The sequence below is a fragment of the Notamacropus eugenii genome, chromosome 4 (genome assembly GCF_028372415.1).
Source record: "Notamacropus eugenii isolate mMacEug1 chromosome 4, mMacEug1.pri_v2, whole genome shotgun sequence".
In the NCBI taxonomy this organism is placed as follows: Eukaryota; Metazoa; Chordata; class Mammalia; order Diprotodontia; family Macropodidae; genus Notamacropus; species Notamacropus eugenii.
The window spans coordinates 329,565,171-329,586,651 of NC_092875.1; the positions used below are offsets into that span (position 1 = coordinate 329,565,171).

General features: G+C 39.2%; 1 protein-coding gene across 5 annotated transcripts in view; it reads right to left on the reverse strand.

The window, feature by feature from the left end:
- SETBP1 (SET binding protein 1) overlaps window positions 1-21,481 on the reverse strand; it is a 505,913-nt gene that overhangs the window by 478,481 nt on the left and 5,951 nt on the right. For 4 of the 5 annotated variants that reach the window (XM_072605257.1, XM_072605253.1, XM_072605254.1 and 1 more), the window contains exon 2: window positions 5,071-5,731. In XM_072605257.1, the coding sequence (XP_072461358.1) occupies window positions 5,071-5,556 (486 nt within the window). In that variant the 5' untranslated portion in view covers window positions 5,557-5,731. Of the gene's footprint in view, window positions 1-5,070; window positions 5,732-10,698; window positions 12,072-21,481 lie in introns of those variants that run through there. The other variant, XM_072605255.1, reaches the window with a different exon arrangement.

The following is a 21,481-nucleotide window of genomic DNA, read 5'->3' on the forward strand; positions in this document are numbered from 1 at the left end:
AATCTTGTTGGTAAAGTTGCTTCTAAGTTTTCATTATTCAAAACCTGTGTTATTTGTCTTGATACTTTGACAAGCATGCTGGGGGTGGGGGCTGGGGAGGAAGACTTCTATAAACAAAGGTAGCTAGACATGTGTCACAGTATTATATCATCAACCACAAGGAGTTGTAACACTAACTAGTTTCTAGGGAGGTAATCAAGTTGACAAAGTCTAAAACTGACTTTATGTACAACCTCTGTTGAACTGAAAAGTATCCTGTCTGGAGAATGATTCAGAAAAGAGTTTTATAAACACAAGTCTGTATACAAGGCTAGTCTGAGGTAAAAATTTAAAGTCAATGAAGAATTCAACACTCTACAGATAAACTTTTCAGTACCCATTGAAGCTAGCTAGCAGACTGCAGTAGAAAGGGTATGGGTTCTACAGTCAGGAGACACGCTGTATTCAAATATTGCCTTATATAACCTTGGGCAAGTCAATTAAGCTCTTTGGGCTTCAGTTTTCTTATTCGTAAAATTTGGTGGTTGGACTACATGTCTTCTAAGGTCCTTCTAGTTCTAGAGCTATGATGTTTTGACCTCTTAAAAAGTCCTTTTTTGAGTTCTTGGCCCTTGAAGCTTCTCCAAGCTTTCAGTCATGAAGATCTAAGTTCAAATACAGATTTAAACACTAGCTGTGTGACGATGGGCAAGTTGCTTAATCTCTATCTGCCTCAGTTTCCCTAACTGTAAAAAGGGGATAATAATAGCACCTACCTTACAGGGCAGTTGTAAGGATCAAATGAGATCAAATCTGTAAAGTGCTTAGAACAGGGCCTGGCACAGAGTAGGCATTGATAGATGCTCATTTCCATCCCTTACAGTTCTTACCAAAATATTTTGACATTGTCATTTATAGATGGATATGAATGTTAGCCAAAGAATTGTGTGGTTATCTGATTTCCTTCAAGTCTCAGATAAAATCTACCTTCTACAAGAAGTCTTTTTGATTTTCCTTAATTCTAGTGTCTCTTTCTATCAGATTATTTCCAATTCATCCTACATAGTTATTTGCATATTGTCTCCCCCATTAGACTGTATGCTCTGAGTTTTCTGCCTTCCTTTGTACCCCTAGCACTTAGTACAGCACCTGACACCCAGTAGCCACTTAATGAATGTTTATTGGTTGAAGGGAAAAAAAAGGATGGGTAGCTCCCAGAAGAGAAAAGATAACAGTAAAAGTAAGCTAAGGGCTACAATGACACCTCTGAAATGTCTTTGGGTTTTTTTTAAAGACCTACAAAAGAGTCTCCAGCCCAGTAACTCCATAGTTCCTTTGGAATATTTAAAGAAGAACAAAGACAGGAACTACAAAAGATGAGAAACAGGCATGGATGGGTCACAAAAGTACTGTGGAAGGTAATGGATGAGATCAGAGATCTGTTGCAGTCCTGACCCAAATGAATGGAAGTCACTGTGCCCCTCTCCCAGAACACTGATAACTCCAGTCATCTCTAATTAGAATAAAAAACTTTGGCTAAGAAATTTTTGGTACTGACCAACAAGTGTATGTATGTTTGTGTATGGGTGGGAAGTAGATATGTTCATGGGCAAGAGGCACTTCTTGGAGACTATAAAATCATCACTTCCTTCTTCCTTCCCCTCACTCCCTTTCTTCCTTCACTTAGAGGTTAGACTAAATCTGTTTGAAAGGTCATGCTTTAAGACTGAATTGCAATGTGAAAGTCTTTAACACACTTTTATTCCTATAGGAATAGGACAGAATTGGGAGAAAATAAGTGGCACTTCAGTCAGCTAGGGGATTTCTCATTTATGTTCCAGTTTTCTTCTTACTGAATTAAAAGCAATGGCAAATCATTTGTGACTCTGACTATTTCTAAAGATTGTGGGATCATAGAACTAGAACTGGAAGAGACCTTAGAAGCCATGTGATTCAATCCCCTAATTTTACAAATGAGGAAACTGAGTCCCAAGAAGGTTACCAATTTGCCCAAGGTAATAAGTAACATAGCCAGAATTTAAGCTCAGATCCTAAGACTCTAAGTTCAGAATTCTATTGCATTAAATTGTCCATTTTAACTAAATTAATTAATCAATCCTGCCCAAAAATGGTCCGGGGGGAGGGGTTGGCTTTAGAACTGATTAATTGTAAGGTTGAACCACACAAGTCAATCCAACACCATGCAGTATAAACAAAATCTCCATGAAAAACACCAGTATGTCTGGGTCTAAAGAGAAGTTGTAGGGAAGAAAGGAGAAGAGAGGAGAGGAGAGGGGAGGGGAGGGGAGGGGAGGGGAGGGGAGGAGAGGATTAGTACTTCTGACTGTTTAAAGGAGGTCCTGCTCCTCTGTATACAAATGACTAACTGCAATTTTATGCAAAAATGAACATTTGAGATTTTAAATTCACAAGTAACAGTTAATGTTTTTTACTTTTTCAAGATCCCATATAGCCCCAGCTCACTGCCAGTTTTGTTTTTGCTTTTTTGTTTTTAAATACATATTTTCAAAGCATACCAATGAAACACATCTAACAGTAACACTGGGCCCATTGCCTAAGCAGGCACTCATAGAAAAAGGGTAATATTCCAATAGTCTGGTGCAATGTTATCGAAACTAGACCAGTAGCTCACCAACCCCACAGATAATCCCATCAGCTGTCTTTGGTCCTTCACTTCCCAAGGAATCAGAAAATTATTCAAGCACAGAAAGAAAAAAAAAGCCAGACTGAGAAACATGCTAAGAATCAAGCCCCAAATGACCCTCTACCTTGTGTGAGAAGCCATTGCCCTGATGGTGACTAGGTCCAGTATTTTGCGCTAAATTCCTGCTGCTCCCCATTTCTTCCCATCCCTGCTAATTGCTGAAGCCCTCATTTGTCTGGCCACACATCAGAATGAGCACAATGCTCCACAGAATAAGGGAGCTCATCTTAGATTCAATTAAGATGCACCAGTACCTAGAGGAGGGCATCCAGCTCCATAGGTGAAACTGATTTGCCTGAGCATTCGCAAATGCAAATGTATGCCACACAGCATTTGTTGGCACTTATCATTGGAATCAGTCCCAAGGCATGTATTCCAAAGGCCAGCCTGTGGTACTCTGAGGCATTCCAACAGGCAGAATGGAAACCTGGGAGGCATTTCTTTTGGTTATAAGGAACATAGCAGAAGTACCCTACTAAAACACAATTAATTGTTTGTTTTAGGGCATAGAAATGGGGTTTCCTTATCCAAAACTGTCCTGTGGGCAGCCATTCAAATCCTTCCTTTCCAGTGGGAATAGAGGGAAACAGACAGAAGCATTTATTTACATGATCCTTACCTTCCCCAAAACAGTATGGAATATAATAGATGTTACTACAAAATAGCTGTGCCTTCCTCCCCAAAATCAATGTTGCACATTTCCATCATCATGAAATCCTAAATCCAAAGCAGATATGTACTTTAAAAGGACCTAATATGGAGCCATTTATCATTCTAGAAAGTTTCCAAAATGGTTGAGACACCCTTTAGTTGTGGGATTTTTTTTTAATACAAAGAAAATCCAGAAATGATCAAAAAGACCTGATGAAAGAAAAAAGATACACCTTTAAGCTGTGGGCATGAAGTCATAATTCTCAAGGGTACTGTGTATTCACAAAATTTAAAGATTCTGCTATTCTAGTTCTCTTGATCTTAAAATGCAGCAATCTAGCAATAAGCTTAGGCATTTACCAAATTCAGACTGAAAAGCAAAGTGATTCTTAACTAGGCAGTAGGGTCATTATAATAAAGTGCTACCCAGAAACCAAAGAGCCAATGAGGTCAAGATTGTTTATAGGTGCACCCCAGACTATAAAAATAGAGATTCCCAAGAACCTAGATGAGTGGGGATGCTTATCTCTTCTAGTATCCCCAGAGAAAGAGGACTCCAAGTACAGATTGAGGCACAGAGTGAGCTCCTGACCTACATAGTACTCTAAGTCACAAGGGCTTATTTCAAAAACAATGGCACCACAAAGAAGTCAGGAATGGATAGAAATAAAATTATTTGTTATATAAGAGGATTTCCTGGGAAAGAGGAAAAGGAAAGATACAGGGAGTAACAGGTGATATGAAAACAAAATATATTATTAAAAATATATTTAAAAAGAAATGGATGGCAACCTTGGCTCAGATAGTTATGACATCATAATGGAAAGTCAAATTATTGTCTAATTGACAGATATCCTTGTACCACCTACAAAACACACTCAGCACAGTGAAAACTCTATTAAATGGAATCTAACATAACTAGACCCATCCAACCTAAGCTTCCTTCATCTGCTGACCTTTAAGATCAATGAATATCAAGAATTTAGTTTAAAACCCAAGTTCAAGTTATGTCCCGGAGTTGGGACATTAGGACGGTCAGGAGACTATCCTGCCTTCTCATTATATCCATTTTCATTTCTAGAAATCATCAACTTGATGTTCAAAAGGATCAACCCAAGACCCTGAAAGATCACCTATTAAATATATAATTATATGCATCAAACTAACTTTAGTTTTAAAAAGTTGCTATGAAGATCATAGGCATAATGTTGTAGATAGCTGCCCAGAAAATCTTAAGAGCGATTCTCAATAATAAAGATCAAAACCAGCTCAGTTAACCAGAAAATTCATTTCACCAGAACTCCCTTACCCCCAGTCTCACAATGAATTAAATGTCCTGGTGAATTGAAATTTCACAGTTTCTTTCTCTATATATTAACCATTCTCTCAGAAGAAGACCTTCTAGTTGCAATCGAAGACATACTGCAGGAGACTAATACAGCCATCAAAGGCTGTACAAGGGGCAGAAACTCTGTCATTAGACCTTCTAACGTGAGGGTTGGTGCTATTGGATCTTTGTGTTCTTCATAGAGAAAGGTGGGTGAGGAATACATCAAAAGTCAAACCAAGTGAGAAATCAGTTCTTCCCCTTTGGGACCTTGCTAACTAAAAGCAGGTCTTAATTCTACCCAAACTGGTTTACATTCGAAAAGCATGAGCAGTATCCAGCAAAGCCCTGGGAAATACATGGACAAAAGATTTGTACGGGCCCTTACCTTTTTTTTTGAGTGACTCCGCTCCTCTTCCTTGGAGGCTTTGCTATTTTTCCCAGCGCGTGAAAGCTTCTGGTCCCCAGACTGCTTGATGGTGATCTTAATCTCAGGTGGGCAAATATAGTTCTCCAGGTTCTTGGGTGGCTTTTTAGCCCTCTTAGTTGTCTGGATCTTAAGTTTCAGGCTCCCCTCCGTGAAGTTAGCCTCCTTGATAGAAAATTCTTGCTCTTCCAGGCCATCCCCTGCCACCCACTTCTCACTGTCAGCGTTAGAGTTGGAATCCACATCCCGTCCAGAGCCCAGCTCATCCTCCTCCTCAGGTTCCATCCGCTCTCCCCCTACTGAGATCCCTTTCCCAGATCCTGGTGGGGGGAGCAAAGATTCTCCCGAACAGCCTGGAGTGCCTGGGGGCTTGGCTGAAGTGACAGACAGGAACTCGTTCTCACCCCCCCTTTGGCGGGAACTGCTTAAAATCTCTCTGGACTCCATGATAATCCAACAGCCCCACAGGAGTTCTCAGGAGGGGGAAGGAGAGGGGGAAGGGGAGGGGACTGAGGAGAGGAGAAAACACCCAAAGTCCCAGGAGCAGAACTGTCCAGTTACTGTGTTCAGATTCCCAGGGGTCCAGACACAGCGAGATGTTCAGAAGCGATCAGATCTACAACTGGGAAATAGAGAGAAAAAGTAAGCAGTCAAAGCATGACAAACCAACACCTCTACAGAAACAATGATCCTACCCCCATCCCACCTAACCAAGACCTTAGAAAATAGATTTAGGAAAGCCATGCTGAATTCTCCACAACCCCAGGGAAGAGAAGAGAAGTCAAGGAGGGAAAATACAAATTTTGATTTTTACTCATTTCCTGACTTCCAGGAGATGGAGCTGAAAGGCGGGAGAGGTGATACTCCAAGTTTTAGGATTCTTTTACAATACTGAAGCTGTTGTCATTGCCACAGCTAAAACCCCAACCTCAACAGAAGAAAAGTTTGAGGTGGTGATATTCAGGTGTATAACAAGGTTAATATGTGTTTATTTTGTTTGGGCTTTCCGCCACTACTCCCTGACCTTCAAGAAATTGTGCAGAGAGTGGTTAACTTAACTCTACCTCAATGCCTCCCCTTCTGAAAAGCTATTCCATTTGGAAGAAGAACATTCTACCTGACCTTTTCCCTTTACTCCTTGAAAGCAATGTAAAGTTTAGATTTCAGGCTGGGAAAGGGAGAGAAAAAGACTTCAGCATGAAACTGTTGTCCATATAACATAGGGATTAATTTAAAAAAAAAAACAGCTGGAATACATTTAAAATATTCCATTTTTTAAAAGAAATTTCTTTGCAGTTGTGTTTAATTCTCTTTATTCCCTAAATAAAGACATATAACATATAAACTGCCCACAGAGCAAAGGACAGTTACCAGGATTTCTCCTCTCTCACTTGTTCCTGGTAGAGACAAAAAACATTTGGGTATCATCTGGACCAGAAAAGATTCAGCTAAATCATATATTCCCCTAGCCCAATGTCTTGTTCTTCCCTTTCTTCCCTACCCAAAATTCTGAAGTCCCCCCACAAAAGCTCAAACCTTCACTTGGTAGAAATTTTATTGAGCCCCAGGGCTAGAACAGACCTCAAAAGATCATTTTGTTAATCTCCTTGACTGAGGGCCTAACCACACCTAAACCATCTTACCAGGCAGGGGCAAAGACTTGGCTTTCATTGTTACCCCATGGTTTTCTTAGGCTTAGACTTAAAGACTTTACTAGCAAACATTTCACACTTAGAGAAATGCATAATTATGCCTGGAAAGCATTAATTCACTGAAATTCTGAGGAAAGATTTTCATATTTCCCCTGGGTTTGGTATCAGTTAACTCTCAGCAGACACCCTTTTGAGGGGGTTTTTAGGGATGTCAGACGGGAAAGTTTCCTTGGCTTCAGCATTGCCCAGATTCCCCAGAGACATTGAAATATTTCCTGGCTCCTGGAAATATCTCATCTTGGCAAAAAGGAATTGTCTTTGTATCAATTACCACCAAGAATGGGCAAGACTATGAATAGAACTATCTATAAGTTTAATATGCAGCTGCCCTGAGAGGGTAGGAGTTTCATATCACTGGAATTATTCAAGCTGAAACTAGAATGAATCCATCAGCAATCAGGTGTAGAGGAAGGGTTAAAACTCAAAGTCCAGGAAATCATACCCCTGACGGCCGCATATTGACCTAGAAAACATTATCTATATTCTACTGTATTTTTATGTATTTTGTTAAATACTTCCCAGTTATAATACAATCTGGTTAAGGCCTACTTTGGAATGTTGTGCATGGCGGGACATCTCTGGTATAGAGGACTCTTCCCAGTTACAAGGCTGAACTAGATGATGGCTCAGGTCTCTTCTAATTCTTGGATTGTATGAATCAATAATTTCCAAACACATTCAGAGCATGAGTTATTGTCCATTTCCACTTGTCCATTTCTTTCTGCTAAGTACTTTATCAAAAAACAGTAAGAGCAAAAACAAAATTTGGCAACACATTTCAGAGATTTTCCTATCTTGTCTATAATTCCTATTTGATTCCATGGACAGGATCATTTGAAAGACACTATTTCTCATTTGTAGAGTTTTCCAAGAGTTCTATAATCTAACAACAGTCTCAAAGCTGCATCTAAATTCCTAGTGCTTCCTGTAATGTCATACTTGATGATGATGTATGAGAGGGGACTATGAATAATTCCTGGAAACTAAACTGGTTTAGGGTTCAAGATATTATGTACCACACTATACTATGTTATAGCAAGCTTCCATATGCAAGTAGTTCCCACTTTAAGTATGCTCAAAAGAACAGAAATTTGAAGACCCAAGTTGGATGAACTGGTTGGAATTACCTGAGCAAGATGACAGATAAGGTTGCCCTCATTCTAGAAGTATTCTTTACTTTAAAGAGCCTTTAATCAAGGTGGTACAATCATAAACTGAAGTGTTCATTTATTTACAAATCGGTGACAGCCTTAGTAAACAGGACAGAGACCTGGGGCCTGATCCAGGAAAACCTGGATTTAAGTGTCACCTCTTACACATACATACAAGACTGTATGACCTTGGGCAAGTCACTTAAAATTTTGGTATCCTAGATAACTCTCTAAGACTATAAGTTGCAGAAGCAGATACAGACCTATATCATTAGTAGTGGAAGTTCCTCATCTGGCAGTCTCTTTTAAGAATTAAATCACAGGTCCAGTCCAAAGAAAAACCATATTAGAAATGGAATAGTAGAGTCAAAAAGGTCTTGGGGTCAAATTCTGCCTTTGCCATATACAAATTGTAACTATGAGCAAGTCACAACCTCTAAGAACCCTGGGCAAGAAATTTTAAGACTAGAAGTTACAGGCAAGGAATTCTGCACACCAATAAAATCACAAATCTATATCAACCAAAATGAAACAACACAAAATTCACAGCTCACTAATTGACCAGGGAAGCCATAATTCACAAAACATTTTAAATGTTTCCACAATCCCTAGTACATAAATTCACTGCCAACTCTTAGCTCGAACTCATGCAGCTTTCTTAGCCTCTCTCCCCAGCTACATCCTGCTCACCCTTTAAGGAAGTTTCCATTCATGTCCCTCCCATTCTTGGAGAAGTTGTCTCTCTCATTTCTGAATTCTCAAAGAACACATTTTGACAGCTGATTACTACTAGTCCCTTCATTGCTTTTTCTACTGTTTCAAGATCATAGATCTTGGCTTTCCAGCTGGTTTCCAGGAAATTCCTTCAGTCAGGGAACATGTCCTCTACCTATGTTTGCATTTCTGCAGCACACAGCTCTGAGCACACTGCTAGGCCCATGTAGGCACCCACTATTAGTTTATCTCTTGCCAGCTGCTGAGAAAACTCCAAACCAGACTACAATGAGTGGCCACAGAGCAATCATCTGGCATTCCTCTGCTTAGTCTGTCTTATGCTCCAGTCCCTTGAATAACACACACACACACACACACACACACACACACACACACACACACACACTACTAGCTGGGTAAGAAAAAAAAGAAAGAATCCCCAAACAAAGAAACCTAACCTGTCTGTTCACTTCAATAGTGCATGGTACCTCCTCCACTGGCCTTTTCCCCAGTGTTTACCTGATGGGCCAAGTTCATAACTCCAACCACTTAGCCAATGTCCTATCAAGTAATGGGAAGGAACTGCCAAATCCAGATGTGATGACACATGGCCCCATGAATGAACACATCCACATATGTATAGACAAACACACACACATATATGCAGGAATATCAACACAAGGTGAAAATATTTTTCTTTGTCACATTCCAGTAGTCAGTTACTACTTCTAAGAGAGAGAACACAATGAGCACACTGTGCTTTTCTCCTGCCTATATTTAAAGAAAGTTTAACCATTTTGGGGGAGGGGATTCAGTGGAACCTGGAAGTTTAGGGTGATGGCTTCATAAGGCATACTTTCAGAATAATTGAGTGGTGAGTTTGAGGAATTAGGAGTGGGACAAGTGACAAACAGAACATTCCAGCAGTCCATGGTATCTATATTAGCTCTTCATCCTCACCTCCACTCATACTAATCCTTTCTTTCCCATTCCTAAAACTGCAACTCTACCCAAGGCTTCCTTATTTTATGTCTTGGTTAGAAAAAGCAGGATGGCATCACAGTAAAAGCTAAACTACAGTCAGAAGACCTAGGTTCCAGCTTACCACTTCTCTGAATAAGTCACCTGCCTTCTTGAAACTTCATCGTCTCTAATAGGGACAGTAATGCACCCAGGGCAGGACCCCTATCGTGCCTTCCTCTCAGTGTCCACGTGGGAATCAAAGGAGGAAATGTGCATGAAGCATTTTAAAAACCAGAAGATGATATATAAACCTGATGTATGATTACTGTTATTGTTGCAACTGGCTCTTAGGATTATAAGATCATAGCTCTATGGTACAATGGAAAGAAACTGAATCAGAAGACCTGAGTTCAAATTCTGCCTCTTGCCACTTGCTTGACTCAGTTACATAACCTCCAAAGGCTGCAGTGTACTCACTGAAAAATGAAGAGGTTGAACTACATGGCTTCTGAGGCTGCTTTTAGTTATAATTAGGATTCTTCTTGGCTACACTGTCTTAAATCAAGAAAAACCATGATTTAAGTCCTGCCCCTGGTCAGGGAATCATCCAGGAAATAGAAATTTAGTCAGATCGAATGCAATTAAAAGTAACCAAAATAAGAGTTCAAATACAATTTTCTTCAATATATTAAAAGTTCTCTTTAAATTGCTTTCAGGCAAGGTGTACATTTTGTTTTGTTTTTTCTTTTTTCCCTTCTTTTAAACCCTTCATTATTAGCTTAGTCATGTTAGGCATGTATGGCAAATTATCCAAAGTTGCAGAAGATAATTTTGATTTGGGTCAAATGCTGCTTTGAACACATTGTAAAAAACAAATCTGTCTTACAAGAACAACTACAAACAGCATTTACAAAGCACTTTGCATATATGGTCTCATTTTATCTTCACAACAAACCTGTGAGATAGATAGGGTCTATTGTTATCTCTACTTTTACAGACAAGGAAACAAAGGCAGACAACAGTTAAGTGACTTTCCAAGGATCACATACCTTGCAAATGTCTGAGACAGAATTTGGTTTTTCCTGACTCCAGATCCAGTTCTTCAATCCACTGTAACAAATCACCCAGAATAAAAGCACTGGAATAATCTTCCCAACATTCTACCTTCATCATGTTACACTCCTCCAAATCCTTCAACAGCTTCATGTTTTCAATTCCATCAGACCCAAATATGTCTGACTGGATTTATCATGGCACTACCATCACCTGTTGCCATTGTTCTGATAAAACCTTATTTTTCCCAATCATGTTCCCAATTGTGTGCCTTCCGTTCTATTGAGGCCTGTTTTCTCACTGTCTTATGAATATATTATCCTTATTTCTGTATTCCAGAGTCAGAATAACAGTTGAACTGTTAGCTTTGGGAGCCAACAAAACCTTGATTTAAGTCCTGCCTCTGGCATTTAACTGGCTTTGTGACTATGAACAAGTCATTTAACTTGTTGGTGCTCTGGCAACTCTAAAATTCTAAGCTACAAAGCTAACCTGAATCTGTGGAGGGATTTTCCATACCAGGAGAGCTCCAGATCAATGATATGGTCCCTTCCAACTCTAGACCTATTGTCCCAGAGAAATCACAGGTCCCAAACATGAATATTTCCATTCTTTCAATTATATCATTTACCTAAAGTACCATTTTCTGCCAGTTTCCCATCAGTATATCCCAATTACTACTGTATCCTTTGGACCTAGTTCAAGTCTCTCTTTGCCTTCATGAATTTTTATGATGATCTAAGCTGTTTTGATGCTATGCCTTTGCAATAACTGTCTCCTGTGCTTGTAATGCCCTGCTCCTTCACCTCTGTCTCTGACTTTCCCTGGCTTCCCTCAAGACTCAAGTTCAACCCCACCTTCTGACAGAGACCTTCCCTGATGCTCCCAGCTGCTAACAGCATCAGCCCCTCTCAGATGGCACTCCATCTACCTCCTATGGATCTTGGACATACCAACATATTTACATATGGTCTCTCAATTAGAATGCATGTTCCCTGAGGAAAGGTGCTGGTTTTTGCCTTTCTTTGTATACCCTGCACTTTACACTGAACCTGGAACCAAGTGAGTGCTTAATGAGTGTTTGTTGACTAAATAACTGAAAGAGTACAGTATTGAAAATCATCTGCCCTGAAGATAGGCCCACTTTGGTTCTTTACATACCTTTGGACTTTGGGCTAGTCACTTAATTCCTCTATATTTTAGTTTCTCTGTTCCAGTGATTCTTAACCATTTTCGTGTCAGTGTCCTCTTGGGCATTTGGTAAAACCCATGGAGCTCTTCTTAGAATAATATTTTTTTAAGTATAAAGTATAAAATAAAGTAAATAAATAAATAGATAAAATAAAATAAGTAAAGTAAAAATAAAATAAAATGAAGTATAAAATAAAATATATAGAATTCCAAAAAAAGCAATTATATTGAAATACCATTCTCCAAATATTTTAAAAACGATTTCACTGACCCCAGGTTAAGAAGCCCAGCTCTAACAAGAAAATGAAGGCATTAAACTAGGGAATGAAGGTCTAGTTGACTCCAAGTTCCTAGAAGGCAGAAACTTAATCATTGCTGTCTGAGTATGCCCAACTTCTAGCATAGGGCCCTGCACAGAATAAGCACTTCATCAATGACTATTCAGTTGAACTAAACCAAAACTGAAGACCCTTCTAGCTCCAAGAACTAAACAATTGCCCTTTACAGAATTACACCTTTCCCTTGCATATTTATCCAATATAATTTTAATCCATTTTTAATATCCTCAGTCCTTATTAGCCTAACATTCTCTTGAATTTCTTCTCTTGACCCCAAGTACTAAATAGCTATTAAATTATTAAAGAGAAGGCCCTGATAGAGTAGAAAGAGCTCAGATTTTAGTCCTTTCTAGTCATTCTGCCTTCAACCAACCATGTGACTCTTGGCAAGTTATTCAAGACCTCAGCATTTAGAAACAGAAAGGACCTTAGTAGTTAGGTCTTGTCTTCCTCAGTTAACATAAGAAAATTAGAACAGATGATCAAGAAGGTCCCTTCCTGCCTTACAAATATCCCATTTTATGTCATATCAATTCTTTATTGTCGGTAGAGATGAGCACCTTGTAAGTGTTCAATCAGCTAAATAAGTATTCATTATTAATGAATACTTAGGTATTAGCACAATACCAAGCATTGTGCTAAGCATGAGAGCTACAAAGACAATCAGGGGAAAAAAGACCCTGCTCTCACAACCTAATGGGAGACTATAACTTGCAAACAACTATGTACAACCAAGATATATATGCGGCAAACTGAAGATCATGGACATAGAGAAGACATGCAGAATGATCAAATATTCAAGAACACTTGTTGAACAAAAACTATGAACTTTCATAACTCAATATCTTAACTTTTATTATTAACCCACCTATAGATATTTATTATATACTATATGGTCCAGCCACACCAGTTTTCTTGATGTCTCTCATACTTAACCATTTCCATTTCCTATCTCTATGTCTTTGACTGGTTATTCCCCATTAAAACTCAGATCAAATAACACCTTATAGATGAAGCCTTTCCTAATTACCCTAATGCTAGCGCTCTCTCACTAAAAACAAAAACAAAAACCCCACCTATCCTATAATATTTATACATACATAACCAATATATACTATCTATGTACATTTATCTTTACTGATAACCCATAAGCTCCTTAAGGACAAGGACTCACATTTTTGTCTTAGTATCTCCAGAACCTAGCACTGATTGTCATCAGTGACTCTGAAAGCTTACTATTTTCAAAGAGACAGACCAAGAGGGATTCACCGATGGCTCCATCAGTGTCCTTTGTCTCAGAGTCAGAAAATCTTAGAACATCTACTATAAGAAATGGGTGCTGAATAGTAAGTTCACAGACTTTAACCCCAGGAACACATGGTTTGTCTTTTTACATCTTTACATCCTGCCTCACCAACTAGCATATGAGTACCGTTTTTGTACACTGACTCAGGTAGATAAATCCCACAAGCAGAGAAGATACTCAATATCTATCTGTTGACTATCTGATGTCTTAAGATTTATTTCAGCTCTAAGTTTTGATGCTAAGATTTACTTTAAAACTGAGATGAATCTTTCCTCACAACCTTTCAGATCATAAGAGTTGGTGACTGGAAGGGAAGGAAGCCTGGTCAGTGTTCTCATGTCTGCAGTGTCTTGTACATCAGGCTGATGGAAACCATATGACTGACCACACACTCAGCAAAACCCTATTTCCCAAACCATCTTCTACCTAGCAACCTGACAGCTGAGAAAAGAAAGGAGACACCTTCATCTCCCTAGGGACATGGCAGATACAATGTGATTTTCATAGGAAGGCTTCCATCTATACAGAGAAGCCTCTTTCAAGAAAAAGTCTTCTGAAAATGGGCCACAGGTTTCACTGAACTGCTGGAATGGACCTCAGAATACTACACAATTCACCCTTTTCTTACCTACTTTCAGGGTCTAGGACACCAAAGTTCAATCTGACTTCTGATACTTATTAGCTATAGGACCTGAGTAACACAACTTTTCAGCTTCAGTTTTCTCTGGCACAATAGAAAGATTGCTGCATTGGAGATCAAAAGATCTGAATTCAAATTATGACTTTTATTATATAGTACCTCTGTGACCTTGAGCAAGACATTATTCTTTCTGGGTCTCAGTTTTCTCATCTGTAAATTGAGGGAATTGGACCAAAGTCTACCTCTAAAGCTATAATCCTAAATTGGAGATTAATTCCTACTTCACAGAATATCAGTGAAATGAGAGAAAGCAATGCTTTGCAAAATCTAATAGAACTAAATAAATCTGAGCTCATATTATTTCTACTAGATCAATCTCCTCACTGTCCTTGTGAAATACTGTTTTCATCCTTGTACTCAAGCATGTTGCTCATACTATTGTCCCCATCTAGAATGACCACTCTACTACTTCCCTTTTCTCCTAACCAAATTTCAACCCATTCTTTAAGCCCCACCCCTCCACAAAGGTTACTTTGATCCCGGGTCCCCCAACCCCAATGATCTCTCTCCTCTCTGACCTCCTACTGCACTTTAGAATCTGGAAAATGTCACTCAACAGTTACATTCTGTCTCATATTGTTTTCTGTTTCTCATGTGCTAAGTTCGGCTCCCCAAGGGGATTTTAGCCTTCCTGAATATGGGACGATGACTTGTATCCTTCACAAAATTACACAGGATCTGGCAAGGAATAGCTTTCAATAACTTTGCTGATTGACTAATTAACGAATGACCACAACAGGAACGCTGAATAGTCAGAATAGTGCTCTAAAGTTCTGGCCATACTCTTTGTAATAAAGAAAGGAAAGGGTTGCAAAGGACAGACACAAGGGAATCTCCCAAAGAGCTAACAAATAGTAAGCTTGGGAAGGCATTCTCCTTCTGAAAGAAGGTTAGTAATTCTTTGCTATTAACATATCTCTTGAATCAAACACCTAAACCTCATTGAATACCATAAGACTTACAGGTCAGGCTTACATTACATTGTCCTTTCTCCTCTCTCTATAGATAAAGGCACTGATCCTGATATATTGAAGGAAAATTAAAGAGCAGCTCCAGGAGTCCTGCCCCATAGGTTTTTTTGGAGAAAGACTCCCACCACACACACACACATGCACGCACATACACACGCACATGCACGAACACACACACATGTGCACACACATGCACATACACGCACACACACATACACACACGCGCGCACACACACACACTGACTACTTTCTTGCTCATGCCAGAAACAGCATGTTTATGCACAAGTTTTTTGATTCCATGACTAGAGCTTTCTCTACTACACCACACTGACTCATGCACAATGAAATGTGATGATGACATCTCTGCTGTCTGTTGGAGAGTCTTCTTGATTCCAGAGTATAATCAGTTTTCTACTGGGTCAGAATAAGTCACGTTTCATCGCAATGGCCCAGAATAATCCATTTAGGCTTTCTCTACTCTAATGCTTATGCTATTCACCCTGAGTGCAAGAAAAATGGGCAGTCTCCCAGGCACAAAATGTAGGAAAATTGTTGGTGGAGGTGGTAGTGTTGCTGGCGCATCATTTCAGTCATGTCCAACTCTTCATGAGCTCATTTTGGTGTTTTCTTGGCAAAGCTACTGGAGTGGTTTGCCATTTCCTTCTCTAGCTCATTTTACAGATGAGGAATTGAGACAAACAAGGTTAAGCAACTTGCTTAGGATCACACAGCTAGCGTCTAAGATCAGCTTTGAACTCAGGTCTTCCTGACTCTAGGCCCAGCACTCTACCACTGTGCCACTTATTGCCCCATGCAGGGAGAAGGGACAAAGAACTATTTCTTTATTTTTTTAACAATGTATATATTTTTAGTGTCAGAAAATTCCACTCTCCAAGGTCCATATTTTGTGCACAGTTAAATGGCATGTTGGCATGTGCTATAGTTACAGACTCAAAGCCTATGGAGAATGGTAATATATATGAGGCACAGTTCTCAAACCCTGCCCAGCATTTTCAGAACCACTCACGCTTCTATAGCATTTTAAGGAGTATAGGGCATTTTCCTCACAACCACCCTTCAAGTAAGTAGTACAAGTATAATTATGCCCTTTTTACATGTGAGGAAAATAAGGCTCTGAGTAGTTATGCCCTACCCATGGTTAAACAGTGAGAATATGGCAAAGTTGTGACTAATATCTAGGCCTTCTGATTCTCAGGTCCATGCTCTTTCCTGTCTTAGCTCTAGCTATAATGCCTTCTCTTTTCCATTTCCCCCTAAATCAAGTCCCAGCTTGTCCATAAGCCCTTTCTGAGCACTCCAGATATTTCTCTGAACTTCCATAGTCTCTTCTATAGCTGGAATGGACCTCATAGTCTTAACCTACACAATTCACCCTTTTATCACCTACTATTCAACGCTTTTCTTTAACTGTTTCATGTGTGTTAGTCTTTTATCTCCAAATATATTGTAACCTTGTTAATAGTGTTTAACACACTTTCTTTACACATCTCACTACACAAAGCACAGTGCTGGGCAAACATTATTGTGACTAGTACTCAATAGCTGTGTAGAAACCACACTGTCAGGTATGATACTGCATGCCTCTAAGCCCTAATACTGGGGAAGCTAAGATGGCTAACTTCTTGAGCTTGGGAATTGTAAACTGAAATACAGCTAAAGCAGATCTGGGGTCCAAACTAAGTCCAGGATCAATAAAGTAAGCCTCAGGAGAGCAGAGACCTACGTATTATGTAAGGAGGAACTAAAAGACCCTGATCAGAAACAGAAATGATCAGAACTCCTGTGCCAACAAGTAGTGGGACTGAGCCCATGAGTAGCCCCTATACTGTCAGCCTAGAGGAGAGAGAGAGAGAGAGAGAGAGAGAGAGAAGAAGGAGAAGGAGAAGAAGAAGAAGAAGAAGAAGAAGAAGAAGAAGAAGAAGAAGAAGAAGAAGGGAGGGAAGAAAACAGAAAGGAAGGAAGGAAGGAAGAAGAAAAGAAAAATCATATATAAGTCCAATGCCTTTATATCTTATTACCTTTATATTTTTGATTAATGATCATTTTTTTTTTACATTTCAGAGGTCTCAAAGCAGAAATAATAATAAATCACTCAAAAGACACTGTTACTAATGATTCTATTGGTTTTTGTTTCCAACTTTTAATTACTCTGTATGACTCACAACTTCCATGACCCAAGTGTTTCAGATAGAAATTCCTATGCTCCTATGATGGATAGACAGTTCTATCCAACCCAACCCAAATCAATCTGTCCTATGCCCAGGCTCCATATGGCTCCTTTCCCCTTGTACAAATCCTTGGCAAGCAGAATGAATGAGGCCAAGCCTCTATGTCTATTAAATTTAAGTAACAATATTGCTTTATTTTTCCTTTCCCCACCCTCCTATCTCTTCCACCCTCAATGATTTAATAATATTAACATATTTGTATAATACTTTGCAGCTTACAAAACACTTCCCAATACATTCGTTAATTTGAAACTTACTACAACACTTTGTGACAGACAAGGCAGGTATTATAATCCTTATTTCAGAGATTGAAAAAACTGAGGCTCAGGGAGATTTGTGAAGTAGCTTATAGCACTAGAGAACAAACACTTTAGATGGCAAATACTAGATCCTGGTTTGGAAGCTAGACCATGATAACTGAACTGCTTTGTGACCCTGGGCAAGTGATGACAGCTCCCATGTTGGTAACAATACTAACAAAAAGACCAGAATTCATTGGAAAATGCTAGATGACTTCTAAGATCCCTTTCAGTTCTGATATAGGACAATAAATTGTAATTATGATAATTAGCAGTTATATAGTGTTTTAAGTCTTATAAAACACTTAACAAATATTACCTCACTTTATTCTTACAACACTAGGAAATAGGTGTATTGTTCCCCCATTTTCATATGAGGAAACTGAAGCAAAGAGATATTAAATGAGTTGCCCAGAATCATACAGTAAGTTGTTGAGGCTGGATATGAACTTAAGATTTCACTTCTAAGTCTAGTGTATAATGAACAGTGCCATTTAGCTCCCTTAAAATAACAATGTTTTAAAAATTCTTTTAAAATGCCAAAGCCCAGGTTTTCTGATTCCAAGTCCCATGATCCTGTTCTACTACCCAGCACATCCTCATGACCAATGATAAGTTGGAGAATGCTTCTATTCCTGAAGTATGCTGTGACTTCTCAAATGGGTCAGAATATTCTATGAACTTTTAAGAGGCCTCAAGTCCTTACTTTCCCAGACCTCTGTCCTGCAGAAGCACCAGCTGCCCTCTTCCCTCTAGAGCAAGACATACTTATTGGATACAATAGTATCCAGTAAGTAAAGTGCAAGTAAACCTTGGACAGAAGCTGTGGCAGCAAGAAGTAAACTCAACAAATAGACAGCCCCTGATTTTGAGCTACTTAGAAATCAACTGAGGAAGTCAGTTAATTTCTCATAGGTTTGAAACACTGGCTTTTCCATACAGTTAGCACTGGAGAGACTTTAGGATGAAAGGTGAACACAGAAATAGATTAGTACTCCCCCCAAAATTCCAGCAATGTACTTTCTTTCTAGTCTCCCTTGTCCAGTTATACCAAAGAGGAGATAGTGAGAGGGTAGTGAGATCAAAGTTTGTCTTTCCTCTCCAAAGAAATCATATTAACTCAAATAACATCTTCCAAACCTAGCATATCACTCTAACACATCAAACATGCCCTTCCTCTCCTAAATTTTGTCCAGGATTCCCATCCTCCATAAAGCCTTCTCAGAATAATTCAACCTGGCTATATCACACCAAACCATCAAATACCCATTCCTAACCTTTTCCACCTCCCAGAATACTTTGCATATATGTGCATATTTCAACATAATTGTGGCTGATTGGATAGATGGTCTTGGTTCAATCCCATTAGACAGATTTGAGAATTCAACTACTACAGGTCAAGTCAAAAGGCCACCAGGTTTTGTTTTTTTTTTAAACAGGCCAGATCTCTTGCTAACTCACTAAAACAGTTATAGATATGGACTAAGCCAAGGGGGGATGGGGGGAGATGTGCAGCCTTGAGGCCACTAGTGACCCTCTAGATCCTCAAGTTCGGCCCTTTCACTGAATCCAAACTCTATGAAGTCTTTTTGTCAAAGAGCTGCACTTGAGGAACTAGAGGGCCACATGCAACCTGGAGGCCGCATATTCCCTACCTCTGGACTATGCTAAATGCTTGTTAACTAGAATTGGATAGCAGCAAAAATTAGTTTGAGAGAATATTGTCTTGAGAATTCTCATTTTTAAAATCTTCCCATACATGAAACCTATAAATAAGAAATAGTAATTCATTTTTGAAATGGATTTATCATATTTCTTAAAGGATTTCTTAAAATAGCACTCTACCCAGATACACTTAAAATATAACTTAACAGTAGGATATAGCACTACAATAGGTACTATGGAGGACACAAAAAATAAGACATGACTATTGCTCTCAAGAAGTTTAGAGTCTAGTTAATGAGACAATATATAAACAAAGGAAAAGTTTAATAACAGTTCAATAACAGACAATAGTAAAAGAAATGTCACAAGGCAGTCCATTTGTCAAATGAGTGATACTAGCAATAACTGCTATTAGACAATCTGGATTGATAGCTATTCAACTTCAGTCAAGTCACTGAATAGTCACTTGAATAGATTTAGAGCTGAGAGGAACCTTAGAGGTCATGCAGTCTAACCCTCTTATTTTACACATGAGGAAATAGTCCCAGAGAGGTCAAGCAACTTGTAGAAGGTCACACAGTTAGTTAGCAGCAAAAGCCCCTTCAAGTTCTAAATTCATGGTCCTATGATTCTAAAAGGAAAGATCAGTGAGGAGTAGAGTGATCAGGAAATAGTTCATGAAGACTGAAATTTGACTTAGTCTTGAAGGATGAGTAAAATGTGGACAGGTGATAAAGAGTAAAAGAATCCCAGGAAGAAACTAAAGGAGAAAAAGCAAGGATTTGAGGGTGCTCATAGTGTATTCAGGGAACAGTGAATAGACCAGTAGCAGAGAGGCTGGTATAAGCTATAAAATGCAACTTTCCTGATAACCTGATTCATGTGTGAGGGAGAGAGAAAGAGTAGATATATATATGGTAAAGAGTCCAGGAACCAATGTACTATAAGATGTTTTCTTAGTTCCAATAACCATCCCAGTTTTGCTCCAAACAAAATCCAGAAGTATAGGCCAACCATGCTAACCTCCTCTTTCTTTCATACCCATTCAGACCTATAAAATATAGCTAATGTAAGAAATGGTTATCTCTGCCACAAATGTCACTGAGCAGCCTATATGGGGTTCCTCCTGGGGGCTCTTATTCTCACTTACTCCATCATGGGCACCTCTGTTTACTACTTTTCCACCTCCTCTCCCACAAGTCAACACGTATTCATTAGAATGTTCTTGCCCCTTGAGAGGCCCTGTGAACAATACAAGAGAAGTAAATGACCAGACTATTTCTTTATCTGCACTCTAGTCAAGGGTACGAGGACTACACAGGTCAATAAAGACCTGGAAAAAGAGGTCTCTGCCTTCTCTACTTCTATCCTGGCTCTGTCTTAGAACTGTCCAAAGATACTCTAGATGTTTCTTATTCCTTCGTAATGGATCTCAGAACTGAGTGGGCTGGCTCCAATAAGAGTAAGCTCCTAAGATCTGGGAGTTTGAGTGGGACACAAGATTACCTGACAGGAGCAGTTCAGTTCTAGACCCTGACTGAGTGCTAGTCTGGATCTAACCCTAAATCTTAGTGTTACTTTGAGAAATTCCACTGACAGGCCTATGCTTCTGTTCACTCATCTGTCAAATAATGAAAATAATGCTTGCCTCACCTACCTCCTATGGACATTCCAGAGCTCAAGTGTGATGAGTTATAAGACTGAATTTTGGAGAAATACAAAGTGTCATACAAATATAAGAGATTATCACTGACATGAAAATATGTTGGGGCAAGGAGAACTTTTTTTCCCTCTCCAATTTGACAGAACTCTGGAACATTCATCTGTTCCACATCCCCTCATCCTTCCCTAGTACTACAAGAATCAGGCACCTTTAGTATCCTGGGGGTCAGCTCAACTCTGTTTGCCAGTAATTATTCTACAAGGATCTGAGGGAATTAATCTGTGCCTGCTGATCATAATCAGTCATCAGTTCCTGAGGAGAGTAGGGCTGCTTCCTCCAGCCAGAGAAACCCTTTGGACTTCAGGGCTGCTTATGTGGTTCATTAGACACCAGTATC